The following is a 27394-nucleotide window of genomic DNA, read 5'->3' as shown; positions in this document are numbered from 1 at the left end:
GACATTGACGAGCATCTCATTAGAGTTATCTCCCCCTCGATTTTAGATTTTTAAATCTCCTGCGGGAGTTTATGCGTACTTATTGCAACGATAATCGCAGTAAATGGAATTTTTTCATGTCATATTACATATATAAGAGTTTTACCATATTTGCATTAAGAATGCAGAGCTTGTCTGCCTTTAAATTCCGAGTTCAAATTCCGCTATGGTCGATTTTATCTTTCATCCTTTCTGGAGTCGATGTATTTCGACTCATACCCTCCCTGGAAACTGCTGGCCTTGTGCCAAAATTTGAAACTATTATTATTATTATTTGTTTGACTTTTGCTATGTATTTGTACAAGTTGACTCCAAGGTTCAACCAGAGACCTCAAGAGAAAACAAGTTAGAAGTTCATGTTGGTGTTATGTCTAGAGTGACATTTGGCTTTGCACATAGTATAGCTCTAGAGAATGTTTAAGAGACCATAAGAAAATTATGTGTTTGTTTTAAAGTTTGAGATTACATAGACAGTATTTTATGTAGGATATAGGGAGTTCCCATGAGCCCTATCTTTTGAATTTATGCCATTTTGGGGTTTCCTGGTATCTGAGCTAGGTAGCAATCAGCCCCTTTTGCTATCATTCCTAGAGCACCTATGACAAGTATTGTTTTAGCCTTGAGGTTCCACATTTTGCCAATTTCTATTTCAAGATCTTTATACTTGCTCAGTTTTTGGTAGGTCTTGACAGATATGTTTATGTTGATTGGGACAGTCATATCAATGAGGAGGCATGGTTTTTGTCTGAAGTCTTTCAACATAATGTCTGGGCTATCTGCATGTATCTTTCGGTCAGTTCCAGAGGAGTGAGATGTGGTCATTTTGAAGCACTGGAGTTGGTTTGTGTTCCCACCAGTTTTTATCATGGGGCAAGTCCAGGTTTTTGCAAATTATCCAGTGAATCTATTCAGCTGCTCTATCATGCCTGTTGAGATATTTTGTAGGCGCAAGAAGACTGCCAATGGAGACAACATGATCAATGGTTTCATTTTGCTGTTTACATACACAACATGTTGGGAAGCTGCCGTTCTTTAATATATTGGCCTGGTTGTCCTTTGTAGGTCCTTTGTCTTGGGCTGCTATGATAAACCCTTCTGTTTCTGATTTTAAGCCAGAAGAAGCTAACTTTAGATGGGTCAGGGCTTTGTCAACATCGGCATTATTAGCTCTCTTTGGGTATTTGTCATTGAGAGGTTTTCCTTGCCATTTATCAGTAAGAATATCTAAAGTAGCAGTTTTAGCACGGGTTTTCATACGCTTAGTTTTTTCTGTACTTGCTTCTAGTACGTCTAATTCTGGGATTTGTTGTATCTGGAATTCACTAAAATATTCCTCTGCCTGTTGTGTTACTGAATTTGATGCTTTCTTGTTTCCAGGCATTGAGACAAGTTTTAACATCCAGTCCCCAGAGTTTTTCAGGTAGGTGTCTAGGTCAACTGTGGCAACCTCCATTGTAAATTACAGTTGTAAAAGTACACGACCACCCTCTTTTCTCGGCAGGTAAAATCGTTCTATATCTGCCTTAGGGTGGTGCATTCTATGCATTGTCAACAGTTTTCGTATTTTTCTGTCAAGATTACATATTTCAGTAATTGACCAGTTAATGATATTGAAACTGTAAGTCACGATCGGTATGGCTAAAGTATTGATCGCTTCGATCCTGTTTCTTGCATTCAACTCTGTTTTAAGTATTGCTCTTACCCTGCGATAACATTCTCTTCTGATCCTTTCCCTCATCACTGCATGTTTGATTCCGTCCCCTTCAAATACCCCTAGGTATTTGTAGCTCCCCGCTGGTTCTAATTCCTTTATGACATGCTGTGGTTAAGATTAACATTAGATGTTTCTGTCATTTTTCCTTTGATAAAGGTAGCTTTTGCACATTTATCGAGGCCAAATTGCATCCTGATGTCATCACTGAATTGTTTAACAATCGCTAGTAAGCCCTTGAGTTGTTGGTCCTCTTTTGCAAAGAGCTTTAATTCATCCATGTAAATGAGATGATTTATATTTTTATTAAACATTTTATAGCCATATTGTACATCATTGAGCAATTTCAAGTGAGGTATTAAGGCTAGACAAAAAAGGAATAGTGACAGAGAGAGTCACCCTGGAAAATGCCACATGAAATTCTTACATCTCCAGCATTAAGAGATTCATTGTCACTGCTCAAAGTTAGTGTGGTTCTCCATGATCTCATACTTACAGACAAAAAGTTTCACAGAGTAGGTGCTATTTTATACATTTCCAGACATTTCTTATTCCTGCCATGTTGTAGACTATCAAAAGCCTTTTTATAGTCTATCCAGGCTATCGACAAAATTTTGTATCATTTGTGACAATCTTCCAAGATTATCTTATTGATGAGTAGTTGGTCTTTACAACCACAGGATCCACATTTACATCCTTTTTGCTCATAAGGGAATATGCCACTTTCTATTAAAAAACTATTGATATATTCAGTCAAGACAGATGTTAGTATTATACATTGTTGTTAAGCAGGTTTTTGGTTCATTTGTTTCTTCATTTTTCAGAAATAGGAATGTAACACCATTAACTAGTCAAGAGAGAATCATACTAAGTTGTTGCAAAAGTTGTAAAGTTCTGTTATCAGTTCATGGCTCTCTGGGAACGCATTCAACCAGAAGTTAGGAATTTTATCCTTTCCTGGAGATTTCCATTTGCTTGACTTCCTGAGAGCAGATCTTACATCCTCTACCTTGATACCCTCCTATTTTTGCTCTGTATATATTCCATCAATCCAAGGGGCCTTTTCATTGTGCATTTTTTGCTTCTGCCCAAATTTTATTCCAAAATCCCTGCACTTCTTCTTTTGATGGGACAGACTTTACTGTAACTGGTATTTTCCTTATCTTCCTGTGAAAAGATTTTGATCTACTTTTGAACATGTCGTTGTCCTTGAAGAATCTGACGTGCTTTTCATATGTGGGCAGCTTTAGCACATACCTTTTGCTTGATAGTTTCTATGGTGGTATCAATGTCAAGTATGGTTTTCATAGTATATTTTTTTCTTTAATTTTCGTGTTTTTGTTGGTTTGATAGTCTTATCAAACTTAAGGTTTCTTAAACATTCTATGTCAGACCCAAGTAGCTGAATTTGGTGTTGAATATGCTCTTGCCAAGTAGGCTTTTGGGGGGAATGTTGCCGTTTTCTAATCTTTTTACCACACAGAATCATTGAGATTTTTGTGGATGCATATTATTATTATTATTATTATTATTATTATTATTAAGGTGGCCAGCTGGCAGAATCATTATCCCCCTGGGCAAAATATTTAGCAGCCTTTCATATGTTCTGAGTTCAAATTTTGCTTTTCATCCTTTTGGGATCGATAAAATATGTCCCAGTGAAACACCAGGGTTGATGTAATCAACTTATCCCCTGCTTTATGTCTATTGTAGAAAGGATTATTATTATTATTATTATTACTTTTGCTATTTTAGACTAATTCTACGTCTTTCACTAATAAAGTTTCATTCAGCTTCTTGGCTAATTGCAACACCAGTGACTTTTCAATCACTGTTTTTCTATATTAATAGCAGATGTTTTTTTTGTTTTAGTGTGCAACACCAGTGGAAACTTGTTACTGATGAAGCCCAAAGAGGCAGACATATATATTTAGCAATGTTCCCATCCCTGCTGAACACTTTTTGTCTGATTCTCATAAATTTCTGGGGGTTCTTTTTCAACTGTATAACTCTATTGGAGTTGCTTTCTCCAGACATCACAGTTTAGAATACTTTCAATGAGGAAGTTGTTTTAAGTATCATACACAGACTGCTTATACACACACACACATACACACAGACACACACATACAGACACACGATACTTTCCTTAATATGTAAATCTTCAGTTTTACTCGTGCGGGTGGATGAAGCAAAGTCCACCCGGCTGCATGGGTAAAACCTTGAACAAAAGCTGTGTAGGAATGTCTTCCCTGGAAGAATATGTATTGCAACGGAACCAACTAAATGCACTTAAATGCTACATCAAAGGACATCAGGGCAATTATGCAACAGAAACACGTGTCGGATTGGAATCTAATGGGAATATCATCATCATCATCTTCACTTAATGCCTGTTGTCCATGATGGCATAAGTTGGATGATGTGACCAAAGCTGGTAAGCTGAGGGTCTGCACCAGACTCCAGTCTGATTTGGCATGGCTTCCTTCGCTGGATGCCCTTCCCAACATCAACCCCTCTGAATGTGTAATGGGTGCTTTTACATGCCAGTTGCATGACACCAGTATCTGCTATAGCTACGATTTCACTTGGTTTGATGGGTTTCCTTCTCAAGCACAGCATGTTGCCAGAGGTCTTGGTCATCCATCATTACCTCTGTAATAAATAAAGAAATTTTGAAGATGTCTAATTCTCCCTTCATCTTTGTGATGTCCTGATTCTGTTACTCTGTATGCTGAATGAAACCCAGTGAAGAGAACAAAGGATTTACTTATTGAGTGAAAGAGAGTTCAATTCTTTATCCTAAACAATTCTGAATGTTCCCTGTCTTTCAATGTGGTTAGCCAGAACTGGATTGTATCATGGCACTAATAAGGTATCTGTCTGGATTCCAAATCTCTTTTCCTTTATGTTAAATACAAGAGGGTGCTGAAAAGTTCCTGGTTTGTCCCCCACAACATTGCTTGACAACCAATACTGGTGTGTTTATGTTCCCATAACTTAACAGTTTGGCAAAAGAGACTAACATAAGTACTAGGCTTACAAAGAATAAGTCCTGGTGTTGATTTACTCAACTAAAGGTGGTGCTCCAGCCTGGCCACAGTCAAATGACTGAGACAAAAGAATTAGTTTCACACGTAACATTGCACGTGGCAATATTGACACCGCTTCAGACCTGCTGGCTGCAAACACAAAGCTTCTTTAATGCTGGTTTACTTGGTGATGATAATGAAGCAAAATGAGTTCATATAACATTTCTGGGAAGGAACAGTTACCTCCCATTGTACACTATCAGTTGTGCCTGCAGATAGGGTTTTCCATTTTCTTGTCTGAAAATGGAGAAGACCACGTTGCCCAGATGTATTTCCTGTCATGAGGGTTTTAACTAACAGTTTCAGCTTTTTTATTCAGGAAGGCACCTTGATCATGCAAATTTTTCACAGCCTCACCTGGCCTCCGTGCAGGTGGCACGTAAAAAGCACCATCCGATCGTGGCCGTTTGCCAGCCTCGTCTGGCACCTGTGCCGGTGGCACGTAAAAAGCACCCACTACACTCACGGAGTGGTTGGCGTTAGGAAGGGCATCCAGCCGTAGAAACATTGCCAGATCAGACTGGGCCTGGTGCAGCCTTCTGGCTTCCCAGACCCCTGTTGCACCATCCAACCCATGCTAGCATGGAAAGCGGACGCTAAACGATAATATTCTCCTTTCAGCCAAAGAAATTTTGCACCACCAACTTCCGTTCAGGTGCGTCCCAGGAGTTTCCAATTAATTTTGTACAGAATTCCTTCCACATTTAATTGTCATATATAGCTGGTTAATGTTGTAATGCGGTGCCTTACTTGGATTCTATAAGTTGTTAGATTTAAGGGGAAATGTAACACATAGTGGTAGTTTTTGGGTTTAGTAGGGAGATGTGAGATGAAAAAAAAGAAGAGACTCAAACATCATCAGATTTCGAGTATTCAAAGTTTTTATTAATCAGAAATTATAGAGATTTATATTTTTACTGGTTTCAATCAATGGCCTGTGGCTACAATGGGGCAATACCTTTAAGGGTTTTTTAGTCAATGATATTCACTCCACGACATTATTTCAGTCAAATCCATATTTTATTAATCTTCAATGAATTTGATTTAGCATTTGAAATGATGGGAAATAACTTCAGGCATAACCTCAACACCATACTGTCACACACACACACACATTTTCTTCCACCAAATTCCACCCACAAAATATTAATTTAAACATTTCAGATTACATGTGTCTTTAAAGAAGTTACTCAGATTGTAATTAGTCTATTTAGTAATAAATAAACTTAATTATGATCAGTTTGTGAGTTGATTAAAGTTTTGTCAATTATTGCTTAATTGATATTTGAGTGGATCTGTTTGCAATTGTTTAATCAAATATGTTTATCAAACAACACTTGGACAAATTTTTATAGTCACACACACATACACATAAATATACACACATAGATATACATATCTAAATGTGTATACGCACATACATCATAATTTATCAGTCACCTAGAAGTCATTAGTGCCTCACACACACATGCTAATTTATCATGTGTGCTATAGTCATTAGTGACTCTGGTGTTGCCCACTGTATCACAAACCCCAGACCAAATTGATACTGACCACTGGCCAAATACCTTACCATTGTCCTTGGTTCAACTGACAGGACTAATATACCCAATGTTTTGGGTATATTAGTGCACCAGTATGGCCACAACTGGATGACTGAAACCAATAAGCGAATTATTTCAACAGTTGTTTGTCATACAATCACAACTGTTACCAACCCCTCCCCTGCCCTGTTTGACCAAAGTTAATCAATATATCACGTAATCACATTCAAAATATTGATTGGAAAAATTCTCTTTACAAAATGTCAGAAAGAAATAAAGGAGTTGTATTTTGTTTTTCGTTTTTTTTTTTTTGCTTGAAAGTGAGAAGAGAAAAAAGTGTAGGGGCCACGACTGTTTTGATGGTCCCAGAAACTGGGGCAAGGAGTTATAGGCAACTGGCCCGAATATTTACGACAGAGTGGACTCTGTCCAAGGCACCCAACGGCCTGGGGGTGGTGTTACTGTGGGTGAGTCTACCCCTCAAAGTATAGGAACAGTTAACAGAAAAATGCAAGACAGTTGGTCGTCCAAGGTAATAGCCATTGTTCAGCTGGAATAGCCAGTGGTCAGGTGGTGAGTACTGTGAGGTCAAGAGGTCAAGCAACACTTGTATTTTTCTTTATCCTGCAAATGGTAGTTGCTTAATCTGATTGATTGGGTAGAATCTGGGAAGGAAGAGAGAAATTTAGAGTTACTAGTGAGAACATAGCAATATGGAGAGACAGAGAGAAAAGGTGTGTGGATGTGTGTGTGTAATTAGTTACACCTGTGTTCAAATCTCACCAAGGTTGACTTAGCATTCCATCCATACAGCACCACTAAAATACCAGACATATACTGAGGTCACTCCAACTGACTTTACCCCACTCTGCCCCCCCACACTTCATTTCAAAGTCAGAAGCCATTAACTCTGGATTGTTTTTTCAACTTGGATCAAATCCTGCCACAGCTGATGTTTATTCTTTCCCCACTCAGGGTTCAATGTAGAAGTAAATAGCAGTAATATAATGTGGCACAATTCTACAACCTTCACCTACAAATGTGGCACAGTGCCAGTGGCGGACTCTTTTGTCTTCAACAGAATTCTCACTTCACTCAACAGGCAAGTGGCTGAGTATTCCACAGATGTGTACTCCAGTAGAATCAATATGACATAATTTTCTATATTGTTTATTAAGGGTGGTTGGGTAGTACAGAGAGTAGATCTGTGTTGACAAACGTCCTTTTACATTCTGACTTTCATTCCTCTGGGTTTGATGAAGTAAGGACCAACCAAGTACTGCCAATGTCAATTTGTGCTACGCCTCACTACAGACACTCCATTAATTATAGAATTTCTCTGGCATGATTCTAACAATTAAGTTTTCCAAAGTTATTAGTACCTGAGGTCCCTGTTGTACCCCACAGGGATTCTATGACTGCTGGGTTTAGCACACCCCACCCACAATCCACCCCTAAAAACACAGTAGTTTGAGACACCCAGCCAAACTCATCATTCCACCAAGGTCAACTTTCCCTTTCATCCTTTTGTGGTCAATAAATTAAATACCAGTTGTGCACTGGGGTCGATCTAATTGACTGGCCCCCTACCCCCAAAATTTCAGGCCTTGTGCCTCTAGTAGAAAGAATTACTACTACTGCTACTACTACTACTACTACTACTACTATTAAGACAGTGAGCTGGCAGAGTTGTTAGAATACTGGGCGAAATGCTTAGTGGCATTTCATCTGTCTTCGTGTTCTGAGTTCAAATTCCACCAAGGTCGACTTTGCCTTTTGTGCTTTTGGAGTCGATAAATTAAGTACCAGTGAAACACTGGGGTTGACGTAATCGACTGTCCCCCTCCCCACAAATTCCTGGCCTCGTGCCTATTGTAGAAAGGATTATTATTATTATTGTTATTACTATGTATAATTTGCAAATTGTTTCTTTATCGTTTGGTGTGTAAAAGATGTTACCATAATGGAGGTTGGCAGTTTTGTCTTTGTACAAACAACAAAGTATAACTGATGATGATGATGATGATGATAATTGTTGCTCATTGTTTTTGGTTTTCGTTTTGTATTCTTTATATACATTTGTTTTTCTCACATGTATTGTGTGAAACTCTAACATCCTCGCATTGTGTGTGTGTGATTCTATGTATATATATATATATATATATGCGCCTTGTGTTAAATATATATAATTCTATAGTTCCTCGAGAGGCACCCCTTCATGGCTGCTAGTTTTTGCGGGGCACCCGCCTTCTCAGCCAGGGCTACCTGATGGACAGAAAGACCGATTCTATGACACCCTACTGCAGACTACCTCCTCGACGAATGACAGGGACCTTCTCTTTATGGCTGGTGACTTCAATGGGCATGTTGGACAACATGCTGGCGGCTTCCATGGTGTACATGGAGGCTATGGCTACGGCTCCCGCAATGAGGAGGGAACCAGGCTGCTGGAGTTCTGTGATGCAAATGATCTTGTGGTCTGCAATACTAACTTCAGGAAACCTACCAACCACCTAGTCACCTACCGATCGGGCTGACATACTAGCCAAATCGACTACATCCTTGGGGAAGTGTATCAGACTGCCAGAAGGGAAGCTAGGAGGCAGGTGTATTTAACCAGAGGGGAAGCAGATAAGAAAAAATTTGCCAATGTTCTGTGCCGTGAGGACCAAAGACTTGAGGTATTTCGTGTTGCAAGACAGTCTGTGAGAGAGAATCGTGATGTGGTAGGAGGGAAATGTGTTTGCATGGATGATGGTTCACTTGCGCTAAATGAGGATGCAGTGTTCATACTCGACAGAGTGTAAGTACCTTGAGAGAAAAGTTGGACCTAAGAAGCATCAGTTGTGGTGTGCAAGAGAGACGTTTGCGCTGGTATGGTCATGTGGCGAGAATGGATGAAGATAGTTGTGTGAAAAAGTGCCACACTCTAGTGGTTGAGGGAACCTGTGGAAGAGGTAGACCCAGGAAAACCTGGGACGAGGTGGTGAAGCACGACCTTCGAACTTTAGGTCTCACCGAGGAAATGACTAGAGACCGAGACCTTTGGAAGTATACTGTGCGTGAGAAGACCCGGCAGGACTAGTGAGACCATAACCCGTGGCCTCTACCTGGGATGTAGCCGGTCCACTTATGCATACTTTTCCTTCTTGGGACACAAAACTCTACTTGTGAAGACCTGTTGAGGCAAGTGAGAATCAGAATCAAAATCGATCAACATCAATGGAAATTGTAGCTGTGATACCAGTGCTGGGGGCACGTAAGAGAACCATCCGAACATGACTGTTGCCAACCTCGCTTGGCCTCTGTGCCAATGGCACGTAAAAAGCACCATCCAATCGTGGCCGTTTGCCAGCCTCGTCTGGCACCTGTACATATATCTCTACGTATATATGTATGCATGTATGTGATTATGTATCTGTACGTATATATGTATGCATGTGTGTGATTATGTATCTCTACGTATATATGTATGCATGTGTGTGATTATGTATCTGTACGTATATATGTATGCATGTATGTGATTATGTATCTGTACGTATATATGTATGCATGTGTGTGATTATGTATCTGTACGTATATATGTATGCATGTATGTGATTATGTATCTGTACGTATATATGTATGCATGTATGTGATTATGTATCTGTACGTATATATGTATGCATGTGTATGTGTGAATGTTGGTATTTTGGGCTTCATTTTAAAAGACTTGAGCTACACAAGATGAAGTTTGTTGCTCTTCCTTGTCAACAAGTTGTTTGTTTTGCAATTCAAAGGAATGTGAAATAAAATGATGCCTTAATTGAAAAACAGGAAAAGGTTAATGACAAGAAGGGCATCAGGCTGTAAAACAATGCCTCAACAATACAGAATTGTCTGTCTAATCCAGTGCTCCTCAAACTTTTTCAGGCTGCTGTCCCCTTGGAACTCAGGTCATATTCTCAGTGACCCTCCCCCCCCACTCATCACCACAAACATAAACCACTTTTACAGTAAATTCAGAACAACTGTATTTCACAAATAAAACTTAATTAATCCGTTATTTTGGTTTTTCTTTTATATCCATCACTCCCTTTTGGTGACCCCATTATCACCCCACTTTTCTTCAATATCCCCTGGATCTTTCCACTGCCCCCAAGGGGGCAGTACCACCTACTTTGGGCACCTCTGGTTTAGTCCATACTGGCAACAAAAAAATAGATGGGAAAACAAATGAATTGAATATACACACATAAACACACATATATAAACAGTGGAAGTTGCTTATTATATACACACACATAATATTAACAAGTGGTTATTGTTATCAAAAAGCTCAGTTACCAAAGTGATCACGATAAGTGGTGCCCACTTTATACATGCACACATATAAACTTATACACAGTTGCATTATATATATATACATACATATAAACTTATACACAGTTGCATTATATATATATATACATACATATATATATATATATATATATATATATATATATAATATATATATATATATATATACATATATATAAATATATATATATATATAAATAAAGCATATGACACAATTTTGTAGTAAGCAGATATTCTTGAGAGAGTTTACAACTACAGGTTTGTCTATTCTGTTGCCATTCCAAATCAAAAAGACATACTTGTGCCTCACATGACCAACATATCATGCAACAATACTGCAAAGCTGTTACTATTAAGGTGCAGTGTAGCGAGGAGAGGGACAAAGCCGTAGCCAGAAAGCAATGTAAACAATAAGAAGCAGTGAAGTTGTGACACACACACACACAGAAAGACATCATTACAGTTGAGCTCACCACTTGAGTCATCATCACTGTTACCATATTCAGCTCCTGAGAAGCAGCGAGAGACAACGGTAAAATATTTAGAGTTAGACATTGACATGGGGGACAATTTGACTTCACAAACATTTATTTACAACTTTTCAAGGGTCTTTGAGAAGAAAAGAAACCAAAGAAGAAAAAAAAAAGTTCAAAATAAGATCTTTTGTTAATTTTGTCAATGAGTGTTCCAGCTGTTTAACAAGTCAATGACTCGTAGGTGGTAGTGGCTGAATACTCCAGAGACAGTTGCACCTATCCAGTAGTTACACACTCTCTCTCTCTCACACTCCAACAAACACAGACACATTTGTAAATTCAATCCACAACCATGAGTTTGACAAAATATAGCCTGTTGGGCTCAGATTTACAGATTGAATTTACTGACCCTCACACCTTGTCACTTGGAATTCTTTATTCCAAGTGGCCTAACCATGTTCCTATGAATACCTCACTCCAAAGAATATATACACACATATATAGACTCACATTTATACATACATACACATACACACACGCATGTGTGAGCAAGTAATAAACTTAATTGGTGACGTACTGAATGCCATGTGGTAAATTCTTTATTTTAAATTTTCTGGAAATTTGAGAAAGAAAACAAAAACCTAGTGGCAACTGGAAAGAAATGGGGAGATAATTTTCAATAATAAAATTTGGAGAGTTAATTTACATAGTGAAATAATAAAGGCCAGTTTGAAGTTTGTTCGAGGCCAAGAAGAAGCATGGACACAATGTCTCAGCTTGTGAGATCCCATCAGTGTGATCCAATGTAATGAGCTTAGTCACAGATCAGTATTTATATATTTTTGACATAGAGTAACATGATGAGGAGAAACGACTGAAAGATGAGTCTATGGCTGCCCCTTATTAGTAACAAAGGCCACAGAGCTATTCTTGAGCTCAGCATGGAACTTGGACAAATTTAGTAAAAATGATCTCCTCTTTTCCTTTGCTAACAACTGCTATTTGTCTTTTTCATGTTTTTCCCTCTCTTACTCAGAATAAAATTAAAGAAAAAAATACACAAGTTATTGTGGACAGCATCCAATACACTTAACTGGGGTGGCTTGGGGCAGATGTGGTTTCCCAACCAGATGCTTTCAAGTTCAGTAGTACTGAATAGTACTTTTAACTGATGCCTTCTAATTTCGCTTTGGGAGTGGATTTGGTAAATGAAAACAGAAAGAAATCCATCACATATATATATATATAATATATATATATATATATATATATATATATCATATTATATATGTGTGTGTGTGTGTACTGTTTTCTTGCCTTGGTGTTGTATGATTGCTGTAAATGAGTGTGAATGTCATACAAGCAGTATCTTTCATTTCCAATCTTCTGTGAAAAACATGTCCGGCAATAGGGAGAATATTACCCTACTTGGAAAAGGATGAAGGCAGGCAACAGGAAGGGCATCTGACCATAGGAAAATCTTCCACAACAAATTCTGTTTGACCCATACAAGCATGGAAAGTGGTCATTAAAATGATGATGAAGATGATATATATACATATATATATTTCTGTGTGAGTTGGAGGTTGGTAAACCAACCAACTAAGGGATAGTACCTATCCAATATATTGCTAGTAGTGTAGGGTACCTGTGGAAGACATGGGATGAAGACCCAGGAAGACATGGGACGAAGTGGTGAGAAAAAATCTTTGGATGCTGGGCCTCACTGAGGAATTGACAAGGGACCAGGAGATGTGGCAATTTGCTGTACTTGATAAGATGTGTCAAGCTAAGTAAAATCCCTGTCCTCAATACATCCAGGCTTGTCCTTTCAGGTGCCAGTACCACATAAAAATACTTATGCCAGTGCTGCATTAACACACCTGTGCCGGTGGCACATAAAATGCACCCAGCACACTCTGTTAAGTGGTTGGTGTTAGGAATGGCATCCAGCTATAGAAACCATGTTTAAACAGACAATTGGAGCTTGGACAGCTCCATGTCAAACCATCCAACCCAGCGTGGAAAGTGGATGTTAAACAATGATGAGATGCTTCATCCAAATGTAATTTTTGTATTAGAATTTTCCTGTTTGACGAATTTCTAATAGAAAATTCCTTCCATGTTTATGTAACAGGTAAATCTTTGTAATTCCAATTAGTAAATGAAACATGTGTAACGGAGAATGAATAATAGCAAAACAATTTCCAATTTCCTCTTTTGTTTTATACAGGATGGACTTCTTTCAGTTTTTGTATATTAAATACACTTGTGAGACTTTGATTGGCCCATGGCTATAGAAGAAGACACTTGTTCATAGGTGCAATACAGTGGGACTGAACTCAAGATCACATGGTTGGGAAACAAGCTTCTTAACCACACAATTGTGTGTGAGTGTGTACGTGCATTATGGTTGCCTTCTCCAGACATACTCTGCTCCACATGGTGTAGTGTCTACTTAGGAGAGGGAAGGAGTATCAGCAAGGTGAGGGTTTCAAATACAGGTGAGGCTGCATTTAGAATTCCTCTGCGATGCTTCTGTTTCTCCATCTCAATCAAAGTGGAAGAAGACATTGAGTTTCTACCTGTGTGAATTGTAGATTCCCACATGTCACTGCTAGACAGGTGGGTAGAGGTCTCAGGTGTTCCAAATAGATAAGTAGACACATTCACCCACACCTACACATACCCCGACCCCCCACAGTAACTCACCTCGTGACAAAGCTATTGTTTTATTCTTCTTCCACAATTGGATGTAATCTTCAGCGATTCTCAGAAATAATTCCTCTGAAGCAGAACAAAAGAAACAGTTTTGAGGTTCACACATACTCAATCATCTTCATCACCATTTAACATCTGTTTTCCATGCTGGCATGAGTTAGACAATTTGACAGGAGCTGGCAAGGCTGGAGAGCTGCCTGGGTTCCATGTCTGTTTTGACTCGGTTTCTCTGGCTGGATACCATTCCTAATGCCAAGACCACTCTGCTGAGTGGTGGGCGTTAGGAAGGGCATCCAACCAGAGAAACCATACCAAGACAGACAAAAGCTCTCCAGCCTTGCCAGCTCCAGTCAAACCGTCCAACCCATGCCAGCATGGAAAGTGAGCATTAAATGATGATGATGATGATGATGATATACGTCATGTGATGATGCGATGCAGTGTGGTGGCGTGTGATGATGATGATGATGATGTAATGATTTAATGTGGTATGAAAGAGAGAGAGAGAGAGGTGATATCCCTCCCTTGGCCATAACTTCTATTCCCCACCATATACATACATACATACATATATATACATACATATAAGATAAACTATATGCGTGTGTGAAGGCTTGTGGCCAGTGGTTGGGGTGTTGCACTTGTGACTGCCAGGCCATGGGACTGATTTCTGGACTGGACAACGTCTTGAGCAAAACACTCCATTTCATGTTGCTCCAGTCTGCTCAGTTGTAAATGGGTCACCTTGTGACGGACCAGCTTTCCAATCAGTGGGTACGTTGGTCTGCCTGCCGAACCAGTGGCGAGGTATGGCTGAAAGCTAAAATGATGCAAAGTGCATTGTGACAAGTGATGTGTAACAATAGCTGATAGTTTGGTTGATACCATGATACTGTGATACATACATACATATATATATATATAATATATATATATATATATATATATATATATATATATATATACACACCCCTACTGAAAAAGAGACAATCTCAACAGATGTCATTTACAACCACTATACCACTCTACCAACCTCAGTTACTCTAAAATAAACCTTCAAAGCCCTTGTCTTATTGGTCGATGTAAGGACATAGTGTTGGTCAGTCTCAGACCCCTCTAGTTGAGAGTGTCACCAAAGCATACCCAACCAATAGAGAAGGAGCTGAAGCACTTGTTTGTTTCAGTGTGCTACCACTATCTACACTGGTAGGGGTTTCTGTAGGCATTCCCCAGTCTTTATATGCTTCTTCAACATGCTACAAATAACCGCCAAAGCTGCCTAAAATTGACCTCTAGCATCATCTCAGAAGTGGAAGGACACATTGGATAATGTAGTCCTAGACAGACTGTCACAAAATACGATGGCATGGTCATGGATGGAATTATTTCAGGCCTAATCTGTAGCTAAATAACAAGTGTCTGAAAATAAACCAATGATGAAGTCTCTATGCAGTCACCTTAGCTGCTAGAAACAGCAGCCAAATTTCCTTCAAATGACACTCTACAATCTTAAAAACAAGGAGGACACATTGGATAGTGTAGTCCAAGAAACATTATGTTAAGAAGTAAACAAAACGTGATAGCCATGGTGAGAGTGTCCTTGATCATATATTTGATCAATCAGGGCTGACCTGGGGCTAAACAACAACAGTCAAGGAGCCTACCCACAATGCTTTATTTTGTAACTATAGTAACAATAGAAATATGCCTGGTAACCATAGCAACAACAGTTCTATCTAGTAACCATAACAACAATACTTACTAATATTTTCTCCAGTTTTACTTGAGGTTTCAAACACTTCAGCAGAGAAATCTGGAGAGAGAAATAGAGAATTCTGGGTAATATAGATGCACCCGGGGTGGGTAGGGGTTGGGGGTGGGGTTGTGCTGGCAGGGCTGATTGTTTAAGGAGGTTGTTTTGCAATACTGGAATCCTGAGTTCAATTCCACAGCATTGACCTAGGTTGACTAAAGACTTCAGGCTGGAATTTGGTAGACAGAAACTGTGTGCAAGCCAGATGCATGGAGTATAGGTGCAGATTAATCAGCGGGAGGGAGTCACCGTGCCACACAGTGTTACCCTTATTCTGCCACAGGATTGTATAAAGGATACCTGTGTCTGTGGAATACTCAACCACAAGATGGACTGCAGTTAATAATGATAATAACAATGGCTTCAAATTTTGGCACAAAGCCAGCCAGTTCAGGGGAGAGTGCCAGTCAATTAAATTGACCTCAGTGCGCAACTGGTACTTATTTTATTGACCCAGAAAGAATGAAAGGTAAAGCTGACCTCAGCAGAATTTGAACTCAGAATGTAAAGGCAAACGAAATGCCACTAAGCATTTTGCCCAGCATGCAACTGATTCTCAATAAAAATGGTTTCACATTTGGGCATGAGGCTAGTAATTTAACGGGAAGGGGTAAATCAATTACATTGACCCCAGTGTTCAATTGGTCCTTATTTTATTGACCCTGAAAGGATGAAAGGCAAATTTGAACTCAGAATGTAAAGGCAGACAAAATTTCGCATTTGGTTTGGTGGGGTCAGGGTGGGGTTCCTGCCAACCCGCTGCTTTAAGCAACACCAACAACAATTCAAACAGAAGAAACTTACTGTCCCCTAGAGCTTCTGCATCTCCTCGCTGGACCTTTTGGGGACAATGTTGCGTTTGAAGAAGGTCCTTTTTGGTGCCACACAAATACAGCCTGCAGTCCTGCAAATAAGCAACACATACAATGAACAAAGACTGAATGCAACTAAGGAGTCTGTTAAGTAGAAGGACTTGCTCAAGGTCTTATAAAAAATTGTCACTTTTCTGGTGTGTGTGTATGAGTAAACAGACAAACTTATAATTACAGAGAAAAGTTGAAAGACATAAACACAAGAACAACACAATGAAATACAATAAAGCACAATCATCCTCATCATCATCATCCTCATCAAGTGTTTTAAATCTGGGTTTTGTCCCCGTTAACTGGGGGGGTGGTTGAATCTAGCTCAATGCCATAGCAACCACCCTCACACCATCTTGCCCAGTTTTGGTGTCCTCTTTTCCCAAACCAACCCTCCTAATCTCCTCCTCCTTTTCACCTTTACATAATATGATATGACTTCTCGTTGTCACTGTTTGATCTGAACTATTACAATATCAAATGTTCCTGCTCTCTCTTATTACTCTCCACCTGCATATCCTCAACAAGCACCCCACAGTATCAAATGTTCCTGCTCTCCTCTTATTACTCTCCACCTGCATATCCTCAACAAGCACCCCACAATATCAAATGTTCCTGCTCTCCTCTTATTACTCTCCACCTGCATATCCTCAACAAGCACCCCACAATATCAAATGTTCCTGCTCTCCTCTTATTACTCTCACCTGCATATCCTCAACAAGCACCCCACAATATCAAATGTTCCTGCTTCCTCTACGTTTCTTTTCTCTCCACCTGCATATCCTCAACAAGCACCCCACAATATCAAATGTTCCTGCTCTCCTCTTATTACTCTCCACCTGCATATCCTCAACAAGCACCCCACAATATCAAATGTTCCTGCTCTCCTCTTATTACTCTCCACCTGCATATCCTCAACAAGCACCCCACAATATCAAATGTTCCTGCTCTCCTCTTATTACTCTCCACCTGCATATCCTCAACAAGCACCCCACAATATCAAATGTTCCTGCTCTCCTCTTATTACTCTCCACCTGCATATCCTCAACAAGCACCCCACAATATCAAATGTTCCTGCTCTCCTCTTATTACTCCCACCTGCATATCCTCAACAAGCACCCCACAATATCAAATGTTCCTGCTCTCCTATTATTACTCTCCACCTGCATATCCTCAACAAGCACCCCACAATATCAAATGTTCCTGCTCTCCTCTTATTACTCTCCACCTGCATATCCTCAACAAGCACCCCACAATATCAAATGTTCCTGCTCTCCTCTTATTACTCTCCACCTGCATATCCTCAACAAGCACCCCACAATATCAAATGTTCCTGCTCTCTCTTATTACTCTCCACCTGCATATCCTCAACAAGCACCCCACAATATCAAATGTTCCTGCTCTCCTCTTATTACTCTCCACCTGCATATCCTCAACAAGCACCCCACAATATCAAATGTTCCTGCTCTCCTCTTATTACTCTCCACCTGCATATCCTCAACAAGCACCCCACAATATCAAATGTTCCTGCTTTCCTCTTATTACTCTCCACCTGCATATCCTCAACAAGCACCCCACAATATCAATGTTCCTGCTCTTCTTATTACTCTCCACCTGCATATCCTCAACAAGCACCCCACAATATCAAATGTTCCTGCTCTTCTCTTATTACTCTCCACCTGCATATCCTCAACAAGCACCCCACAATATCAAATGTTCCTGCTCTTCTCTTATTACTCTCCACCTGCATATCCTCAACAAGCACCCCACAATATCAAATGTTCCTGCTCTCCTCTTATTACTCTCCACCTGCATATCCTCAACAAGCACCCCACAATATCAAATGTTCCTGCTCTCCTCTTATTACTCTCCACCTGCATATCCTCAACAAGCACCCCACAATATCAAATGTTCCTGCTCTCCTCTTATTACTCTCCACCTGCATATCCTCAACAAGCACCCCACAATATCAAATGTTCCTGCTCTCCTCTTATTACTCTCCACCTGCATATCCTCAACAAGCACCCCACAATATCAAATGTTCCTGCTCTTCTCTTATTACTCTCCACCTGCATATCCTCAACAAGCACCCCACAATATCAAATGTTCCTGCTCTTCTCTTATTACTCTCCACCTGCATATCCTCAACAAGCACCCCACAATATCAAATGTTCCTGCTCTTCTCTATATTACTCTCCACTACATATCCTCAACAAGCACCCCACAATATCAAATGTTCCTGCTCTCCTCTTATTACTCTCCACCTGCATATCCTCAACAAGCACCCCACAATATCAAATGTTCCTGCTCTCCTCTTATTACTCTCCACCTGCATATCCTCAACAAGCACCCCACAATATCAAATGTTCCTGCTCTCCTCTTATTACTCTCCACCTGCATATCCTCAACAAGCACCCCACAATATCAAATGTTCCTGCTCTTCTTATTACTCTCCACCTGCATATCCTCAACAAGCACCCCACAATATCAAATGTTCCTGCTCTCCTCTTATTACTCTCCACCTGCATATCCTCAACAAGCACCCCACAATATCAAATGTTCCTGCTCTCCTCTTATTACTCACACCTGCATATCCTCAACAAGCACCCCACAATATCAAATGTTCCTGCTCTCCTCTTATTACTCTCCACCTGCATATCCTCAACAAGCACCCCACAATATCAAATGTTCCTGCTCTCCTCTTATTACTCTCCACCTGCATATCCTCAACAAGCACCCCACAATATCAAATGTTCCTGCTCTCCTCTTATTACTCTCCACCTGCATATCCTCAACAAGCACCCCACAATATCAAATGTTCCTGCTCTCCTCTTATTACTCTCCACCTGCATATCCTCAACAAGCACCCCACAATATCAAATGTTCCTGCTCTCCTCTTATTACTCTCCACCTGCATATCCTCAACAAGCACCCCACAATATCAAATGTTCCTGCTCTCCTCTTATTACTCTCCACCTGCATATCCTCAACAAGCACCCCACAATATCAAATGTTCCTGCTCTCTCTTATTACTCTCCACCTGCATAAAAAAAAAATCCTCAACAAGCACCCCACAATATCAAATGTTCCTGCTCTTCTTATTCTACTCCACCTGCATATCCTCAACAAGCACCCCACAATATCAAATGTTCCTGCTCTCCTCTTATTACTCTCCACCTGCATATCCTCAACAAGCACCCCACAATATCAAATGTTCCTGCTCTCCTCTTATTACTCTCCACCTGCATATCCTCAACAAGCACCCCACAATATCAAATGTTCCTGCTCTCCTCTTATTACTCTCCACCTGCATATCCTCAACAAGCACCCCACAATATCAAATGTTCCTGCTCTCCTCTTATTACTCTCCACCTGCATATCCTCAACAAGCACCCCACAATATCAAATGTTCCTGCTCTCCTCTTATTACTCTCCACCTGCATATCCTCAACAAGCACCCCACAATATCAAATGTTCCTGCTCTTCTCTTATTACTCTCCACCTGCATATCCTCAACAAGCACCCCACAATATCAAATGTTCCTGCTCTTCTCTTATTACTCTCCACCTGCATATCCTCAACAAGCACCCCACAATATCAAATGTTCCTGCTCTTCTCTTATTACTCTCCACCTACATATCCTCAACAAGCACCCCACAATATCAAATGTTCCTGCTCTCCTCTTATTACTCTCCACCTGAATATCCTCAACAAGCACCCCACAATATCTCCATTCAATAATTCCCACCACTTGTACACGATATGGCTGTGCATATGACACTCTTCTCAGACTGTTCTGTGCCTGCTCCTTTATACTAACCGGTAGAGTTCACTCAGACAATCACGGGGGTGTGCAGATTCCCCATTCAACATAATATAACATAGCATAACACGTAAAGGCAGTGATCCCTGTGGTAATGCCTTAATGAAAGGTTCCCCTCCCCCACCCTCAACATATGCCAGTATGGAGAGCAGATGTAAAATAAGGACACACACACACACACACACATCATCATCATCATTCTTTAATGTCTGTTTTTCATGCTGGCATGAGGAGGACCGTTTGACAGGAGCTGGTCAGACCCTGGTTGTCTGTTTTGGCAGGGTTTTGGCCTTTCCTAATGCCAACCACTGAAGAGAGTGTGCTGGGTGCTTTTAATGTGCCACTGGCATGGATGCATTTACACAGCAGCAGCAGGAGTACATTTTATGTGGTACTGGTACCTGTAAAGGACAGGCCTTTATGTATAGATTTTACTTAGCTTGACATACCTTCTCAAGAAGAAGCAAATCGCCACAACTCCCAGTCCCCAACAAATCAAAATAAGCTAAAAGAAACGAATGACATGTATTTGAACAATAAAGATGAATAACTGGCTCCTGTGCAGGTGGCACATAAAAAACCCCATTTAAGCGTGGCCATTGCCAGTACCACCTGACTGGCCCTTGTGCCGGTGGCATGTAAAAGCACCCACTACACTCTCGGAGTGGTTGGCGTTAGGAAGGGCATCCAGCTGTAGAAACTCTGCCAGATCAGATTGGAGCCTGGTGCAGCCTCCTGGCTTGCCAGTCCCCAGTCAAACCGTCCAACCCATGCCAGCATGGAAAGCAGACGTTAAACGATGATGATGATGAATAATGGTATATTAAATGTCATACAATATATATTCTTGCTTTACTGAAATTATCTTTGCTTCCAGAAATGGTAGAAGCAAAGTTTGGTTGTAATTGTTACCAACTCCAAATGAGAAGGGGATGCCATTAAGGGAAAAGAGTCTGATTGTCTGGAGACAAGAGGAAAGTTGTTGACTATGTTTCTGCCTCAATAAACATCATCAGAACAGCAATATGTATGAACATTTCTAGATACATTGGCACTCCATCAGTGACACCGATGAGTGTTTCAGTTGATTCGGTCAACAAAACAGCCTGCTAGCGAAATTCATGTGCAAGTGGCTGAGCACTCCACAGACATGTGTACCCTTAACGTAGTTCTCAGGGAGATTCAGTATGGCACAGAGTGTGACAAGGCTGGCCCTTTGAATTACAGGTACAACTCATTTTTGCCAGCTGAGTGGACTGGAGCAATGTGAAATAAAGTGTCTTGCTCAAGAACAGAACACGTCATCCAGTCCAGGAATTGAAACCACAATCTTATGATCATAAGTCCAACACCCCTAACAACTAAGCCATGTGTGTATGTATATATATATATATATATATATATATATATATACACACACAGACAAATATGTATTTAGTAGTCAAACAAGCTAAATAGTAAAAAAGAAAATAGAGAGAGTGTACTCAATATACAGGGTACAGTGTTAAAACTATATTAAACACTATAGCAGCGTTTTTACTGAAAGTTTGCTGTTCTGCATGCTTAAAGTTGATTAGATTAATAAGCTGTAATGGGCAGAACTGATGAAATTAACACAGTGTGTATATATATATATATATATATATATATAAGAGAGAGAGAGAGAGAGAGAGAGAGAGAGAGAGAGAGAGAGAGAGAGAGAGAGAGAGAGGGAGAGAGAGAGGGAGAGACACACACACACATACACCATAGAGAAAATACGAGACACACAGACAGAAAGAATGAAAATCAAAATTTCTGACCAACCGATTCATTATTCTTGAGTTCCTCAATCCAAAACTTGGCTCGTTCCAATGTGTTTTTATCTGACAAATCATAGCACACAATGGCTGCACCAGCATCTCGGTAGTAGATGCGACTTAGTGATGCATATCTTTCACTACCAGCTGTGTCCTGGGGGAGAGAGAGAGAGAGACATGACAATCAATTAGGTAAAGTGACACAGTGTGAGTATATAGCCAGGTGGGGTGTAAGGGTGTAGGGTATACAGTGAGGTGGGTGAGTGGGTAAGAAGCGATTTATGCGGAACCTTCAACAGTGAGTTCCACTCCCACCCCACCCCCCACACCTCTACAGGAGCCCTTATGTTGCCATGGTAATGTAAGATCAGTTCACTTACCCAGATCCCTAAACGAACGAGTTTCCCACTGACTTCCAGTGTCTTCTGGCCAAAAGCACCACCAATTGTCTGGGGATGAAGAAAATATCAAGAATTTAAAGAAATATGGAGGGGGAGGTGGTGGCGGGGGTTGAAATATCTTCTGATGACATGAATTAGGGATTATCTGGGTGGGTAATCCGTCTAAAAACTTTGATGGTGGAAAAGAGGATGATGATGGTAATGATGGTGATGGTAGCAAGCACCTTATACAGTCACACTGCATACAGTCACTAGAATTCTACTTACATTTTGGTAAGGAACTGTGTCTCCAAGATATCTCTCATGCAGATATCTGTCTACTAAACTGGTCTTTCCAACCATGGCTGTCCCTAACAGCACCACTTTGATATCAATTTCTTTACTAGACATCCTTCATGTCATCCCTTGATTCTTTTTAATGCAGTGTGACCCCTGGTGGGAGGTGGTGGGGGATGGGGGTTGATAAGGTCACGTTTGTGTGTCTGTGTGTTATTGGCTGGGGTTGTGATTGATGCTATAGTGTCAAGAATCGAAGAGGGGGGTGGAACATCGGTTGAGGGGGGGTCGTGTGAGAGAGAGAGAGAGAAGCGAATCAGTAGAGCAGCAGTTCAATCTCAGAAGTGGCTGGACTAAAAACCTGGAAGCTTTGATGATATTTAATCCGAGTTAGACATAGCAGGTCACATGTAGTTGCTGGAACACCAGTCTGTAAAATGAAGAAGAGGTGTTACATGATTACAGACGGAGGAGGAAAAGATTCAATAAATATTACAGCAAAATAACATTAAACAATGATTAAAAGGAAGGATGAAGCGAAAGAAAAGAGACAAACAGGCAATGCCATTCCATCAGCCAACATTTGGATGCAAGCATACAGACAGCAATTCTACACAGTTGTGAGACGTGGGCCCCGAATGCAGAACATCATTTTTCCCTGATGAAGAAGACATTCTCTGAAAACGAATTTTCATTTGTTATTTCAATGAATGAACCCCAGAAACGATCATTGGAATACTCCATTTTCTTCTAACATGTAACCCAAAACTCTTTTTAATGACTATACCATATTTTAATTAAACAAAAAAAAACGTTTTTTTTTATCTATATTTCATTATTATTATGTTTATATATTTTTATATCTCTAATATATCAATACATGTTTCAGCTCAGACAATTCTTATTTTTATCTTAATTAAACCTGCACACATATACATATATATACATATATATATATATATATATATATACATACACACACACACACACATATATATATATATATATATATAGATGTAGGTATGTACATATATGTACGTATATATGCATATGTTTTATTTATTATTTTGTTATTATATATATATATATATAGTGTAGGTATCGGTTAGAGGAGATTAAAACCTCTAAGGGATAATTGAATCGAAAGGTGCTCCTGGTGATTACCTGAGTAGGTACAGTCCTTTGTAAAGTTGTACGGTAGCAGGTAAATTGAAACGATCGTAAATGCTACCTTCTTCTTTGTTAATTAATTAAATTAAAGACATACCAGCAAAAACGATGAATTTACATATCTATATATATGTATATGTATATATATATATATGTGTGTGTATATGTATGTGTGTGTGTGTGTGAACCGTAGTTTGCCTGATTTGAACTTTTCTATTGTATCCATTATACTTATGTGTGTGTGTGTGTGTATGTTTGTCCCCCCCAACATCACTTGACAACTGATGCTGGTGCATTTGCATCCTTGTAACTTAACGGTTCGGCAAAAGAGACCGATAGAATAAATACTAGGCTTACAAAGAATAAGTCCTGAGGTTGATTTGCTTGACTAAAGGTGATGCTCCAGCATGACCACAGTCAAATGACTGAAACAAATAAAGAAAACATAATAGGTACTATATATATATATATATATATATATATATATAACTGGCAGCCATGCCAGTGGCATGTGAAAAGCACATTTTGAGTGTTTTGGGCCTCTCAGAGGCAAAGTGGCCAATGCTGGTAGCATGTGAAAAGCACCTTTCAAGTGTTTTGGGCCTCACAGAGGCAAAGACGAATGACCGAGACCTTTGGCATTACGCTGTGCTTGAGAAGAAGACCCATCGAGTGAAGCAAAATCACAGTCATGGCAAGTACTGGTGTCATGCAAATGGTACCCATGCTGGTGGCATGTAAAAAGCATCCACTACACTCTTGGAGTGGTTGGTGTTAGGAAGGACGTCCAGCCATAGAAACCATGCCAAATCAGACTGGAGTCTGGTGCAGACCCTCAGCTTACCAGCCCTGGTCACACCATCCAACCCATGCCAGCATGGACAAGCGACAGTAAATGATGATATATGTGTGTGTGTGTGTGTGTGTGTGTGTGTGTTTATATTTATATATTATATGTATATATATATATATATATATATATGTAAATATAAACACACATACAGAGGTACAATATCTATATCTATCTATTAATTTCTCTCTCTCTCTCTCTCTCTCTCTATATATATATAATATATATATATATATTGATAAAACGGTAAGATAACAAAAGAAAGAAAGAGACCTCAATTTTATGTAAATAGAGGAAATTTATCTATACAATATGTTACTTGACTACCGAGTAATGTAACATATTGTATAGATATATATATATATATATATATATATATATAATATATATATATATATATATATATATATATATGTATATATGTATATATACATATATACAATGTAAAGAAATAGGGATTTGAAATCCAGGCAGGTGCTTTACGAGCACTTTGATACAATCCAGTTCTGGCTAACCACATTGAAAGACAGGGAACATTCAGAATCGTTTAGGATAAAGAATTGAACTCTCTTTCACTCAATAAGTAAATCCTTTGTTCCCTTCACTGGGTTTCATTCAGCATACAGGGTAACAGAATCAGGACATCATAAAGAAGAAAGGAGAATTAGACAATGGCAAAATTTCTTTACTAAAATTTTATTTTCTAAAATTGGAATTTGATAAAAACAATAATTTAATTAATGAATTTTGAAGATGTATAATTCTTGGAGAACAAATCCTTGTTTATTTTAGAGAGTCTGTATTTGTCATTATACACTGTATACAGTGGCGCCCTCACCAACCCTACCTTGGTGCTTTCACTAGTGAAATACCTGATTCTTTCGAATCCTGGAAATCGTTTATATGTGTATATATATATGTGTGTGTGTGTGTGTATACATACACACACATATAAACATACATAGAGAGGTACTATATCTAAGTCACCAACATAACACAAAGGTACTCTACCTACTCCTCAGCAAAAGAAGCAAGAAGTAACTTCCTCCTCTGTCTCAACAAACCCAAACTCTTTACAAAGTTCAGAACAGTTATATGCTGTGTATAAAGCAGGATTCCTCCAATTGTTTTATGTTTTAAGTACAGTCGCTAACATCATGTTGGCATTCCTGTACCAAAGTACAACCAGCTCTGGCAAGTATAATTCTGGATGGAAGGCAAAGATCACAGAAATGGACTGAAGAATAAAGAAGTATATATTGTGTCTAAAAGCCATTGAACTATGGCAGTACAAATGAGAAAGGAGCTAAAAACTCCGCCTTTGCTGACCGTGTGTCAACGCAAACCATTTGTTATGAGCTCCCTAGAACTAAATACCATGGGACGGCTGCAAGTGCTAAATCTCTTTTGGTCTGCATCAACATTGATAAACAGCAAAGGGGTGTCCAGACCATCAGAAGTGGTCAATGGCTCAATGGAACAATGTTATCTTCTTTGATGAATCATCATTCACCCCTTTTCCCCACTTTGGAGGCAGTCCAAAGAAGGCTTCAGCCCTGACTCTTTGGTCCCTACCATGAATCATAGAGCTGACTCTGTGAAGATTTGGGCAGACGTATCATGGAATTCTCTTGGCTGTTTCGTTGTTCTACACGGCAGAGTTAATGCCAAGGATTATCTGAGTATTTTGGCTGACCATGTCCATCCTCTGGACATGGTCCTTATTCCCTGATGGTCAAACAAGCTTCCAGGATGACAATGCACTGATTCACGTGGCCAATGTTATTCGGAATTTGTGTGAAGAGCACAAAGACGAAATGAATCACTCGGATTGGGATTGGCCCCCAACAATCCCTGGATCTCAATAGAATCAAACATTTAGGGTACATTTGGGAGCGGCAAATGAAGGGCTGTTTCTCTCCCCTATTATTGTTGCAGAAAGAACTAAAGCAGGCTTTTCTAAAAGAATGGCTGGAACCGTCCAGAACTTGTATGAGTGAATTCTTTGATGCATGAAAACTGTGATTAATGCCAAAGTTGGACCAACTCCATCTTACTCAATAAAAACTTCCATTCAACAAAGAGTCTCTGTTATTTTCTCCAATCCCCGTACACACACACACACACACACACACAGTTATTTATCTAAATATACAAATAATACTCTATTTCAAAATACATTTATCTTTATCTCTGTGTGTGTGTGTGCGTGTGTGCGTGTGTGTTATATTAGAATCATGACTGCTCTTCTTTTCTTTTTGACCAAGGTTTTTTAAAATCCTATTTTCAAATGAGTCCTTTATAGTTTATTTGAACAGAGAAGTCCCTAAATCCGTTACCACCATTTCTAGTCCCGTCTTCAGGATGAAGTGATGTTGATGCATGTTGTTGCCTGTTTATATCAAACAGAATCAATGTAATTGGTGTCAGTTTAAATGGTGTCACAATTTAAATGGAGTGAATTTCTGCTTCATC

General features: G+C 39.5%; 1 protein-coding gene across 3 annotated transcripts in view; it reads right to left on the bottom strand.

The window, feature by feature from the left end:
* Nucleotides 1-27394, bottom strand: part of LOC115218896 (ras-related protein Rab-24) — a 32276-nt gene that overhangs the window by 2082 nt on the left and 2800 nt on the right. The window contains exons 2-9 of one of the 3 annotated variants that reach the window (XM_029788895.2): nt 22891-23329; nt 22603-22671; nt 22230-22376; nt 16542-16641; nt 15687-15737; nt 13916-13990; nt 11201-11236; nt 5711-7051 (exon numbers count right to left, since the gene is read on the bottom strand). In XM_029788895.2, the coding sequence (XP_029644755.1) occupies nt 6975-7051; nt 11201-11236; nt 13916-13990; nt 15687-15737; nt 16542-16641; nt 22230-22376; nt 22603-22671; nt 22891-23013 (678 nt within the window). In that variant the 5' untranslated portion in view covers nt 23014-23329 and the 3' untranslated portion in view covers nt 5711-6974. Of the gene's footprint in view, nt 1-5710; nt 7052-11200; nt 11237-13826; nt 13991-15686; nt 15738-16541; nt 16642-22229; nt 22377-22602; nt 22672-22890; nt 23330-27394 lie in introns of those variants that run through there. The other 2 variants (XM_029788896.2, XM_036509053.1) reach the window with 2 other exon arrangements.

This window comes from Octopus sinensis, linkage group LG14 (assembly GCF_006345805.1).
Source record: "Octopus sinensis linkage group LG14, ASM634580v1, whole genome shotgun sequence".
In the NCBI taxonomy this organism is placed as follows: Eukaryota; Metazoa; Mollusca; class Cephalopoda; order Octopoda; family Octopodidae; genus Octopus; species Octopus sinensis.
Note: the sequence above shows the minus strand (reverse complement) of the source record. Positions and strands in the feature narration are given on the sequence as shown.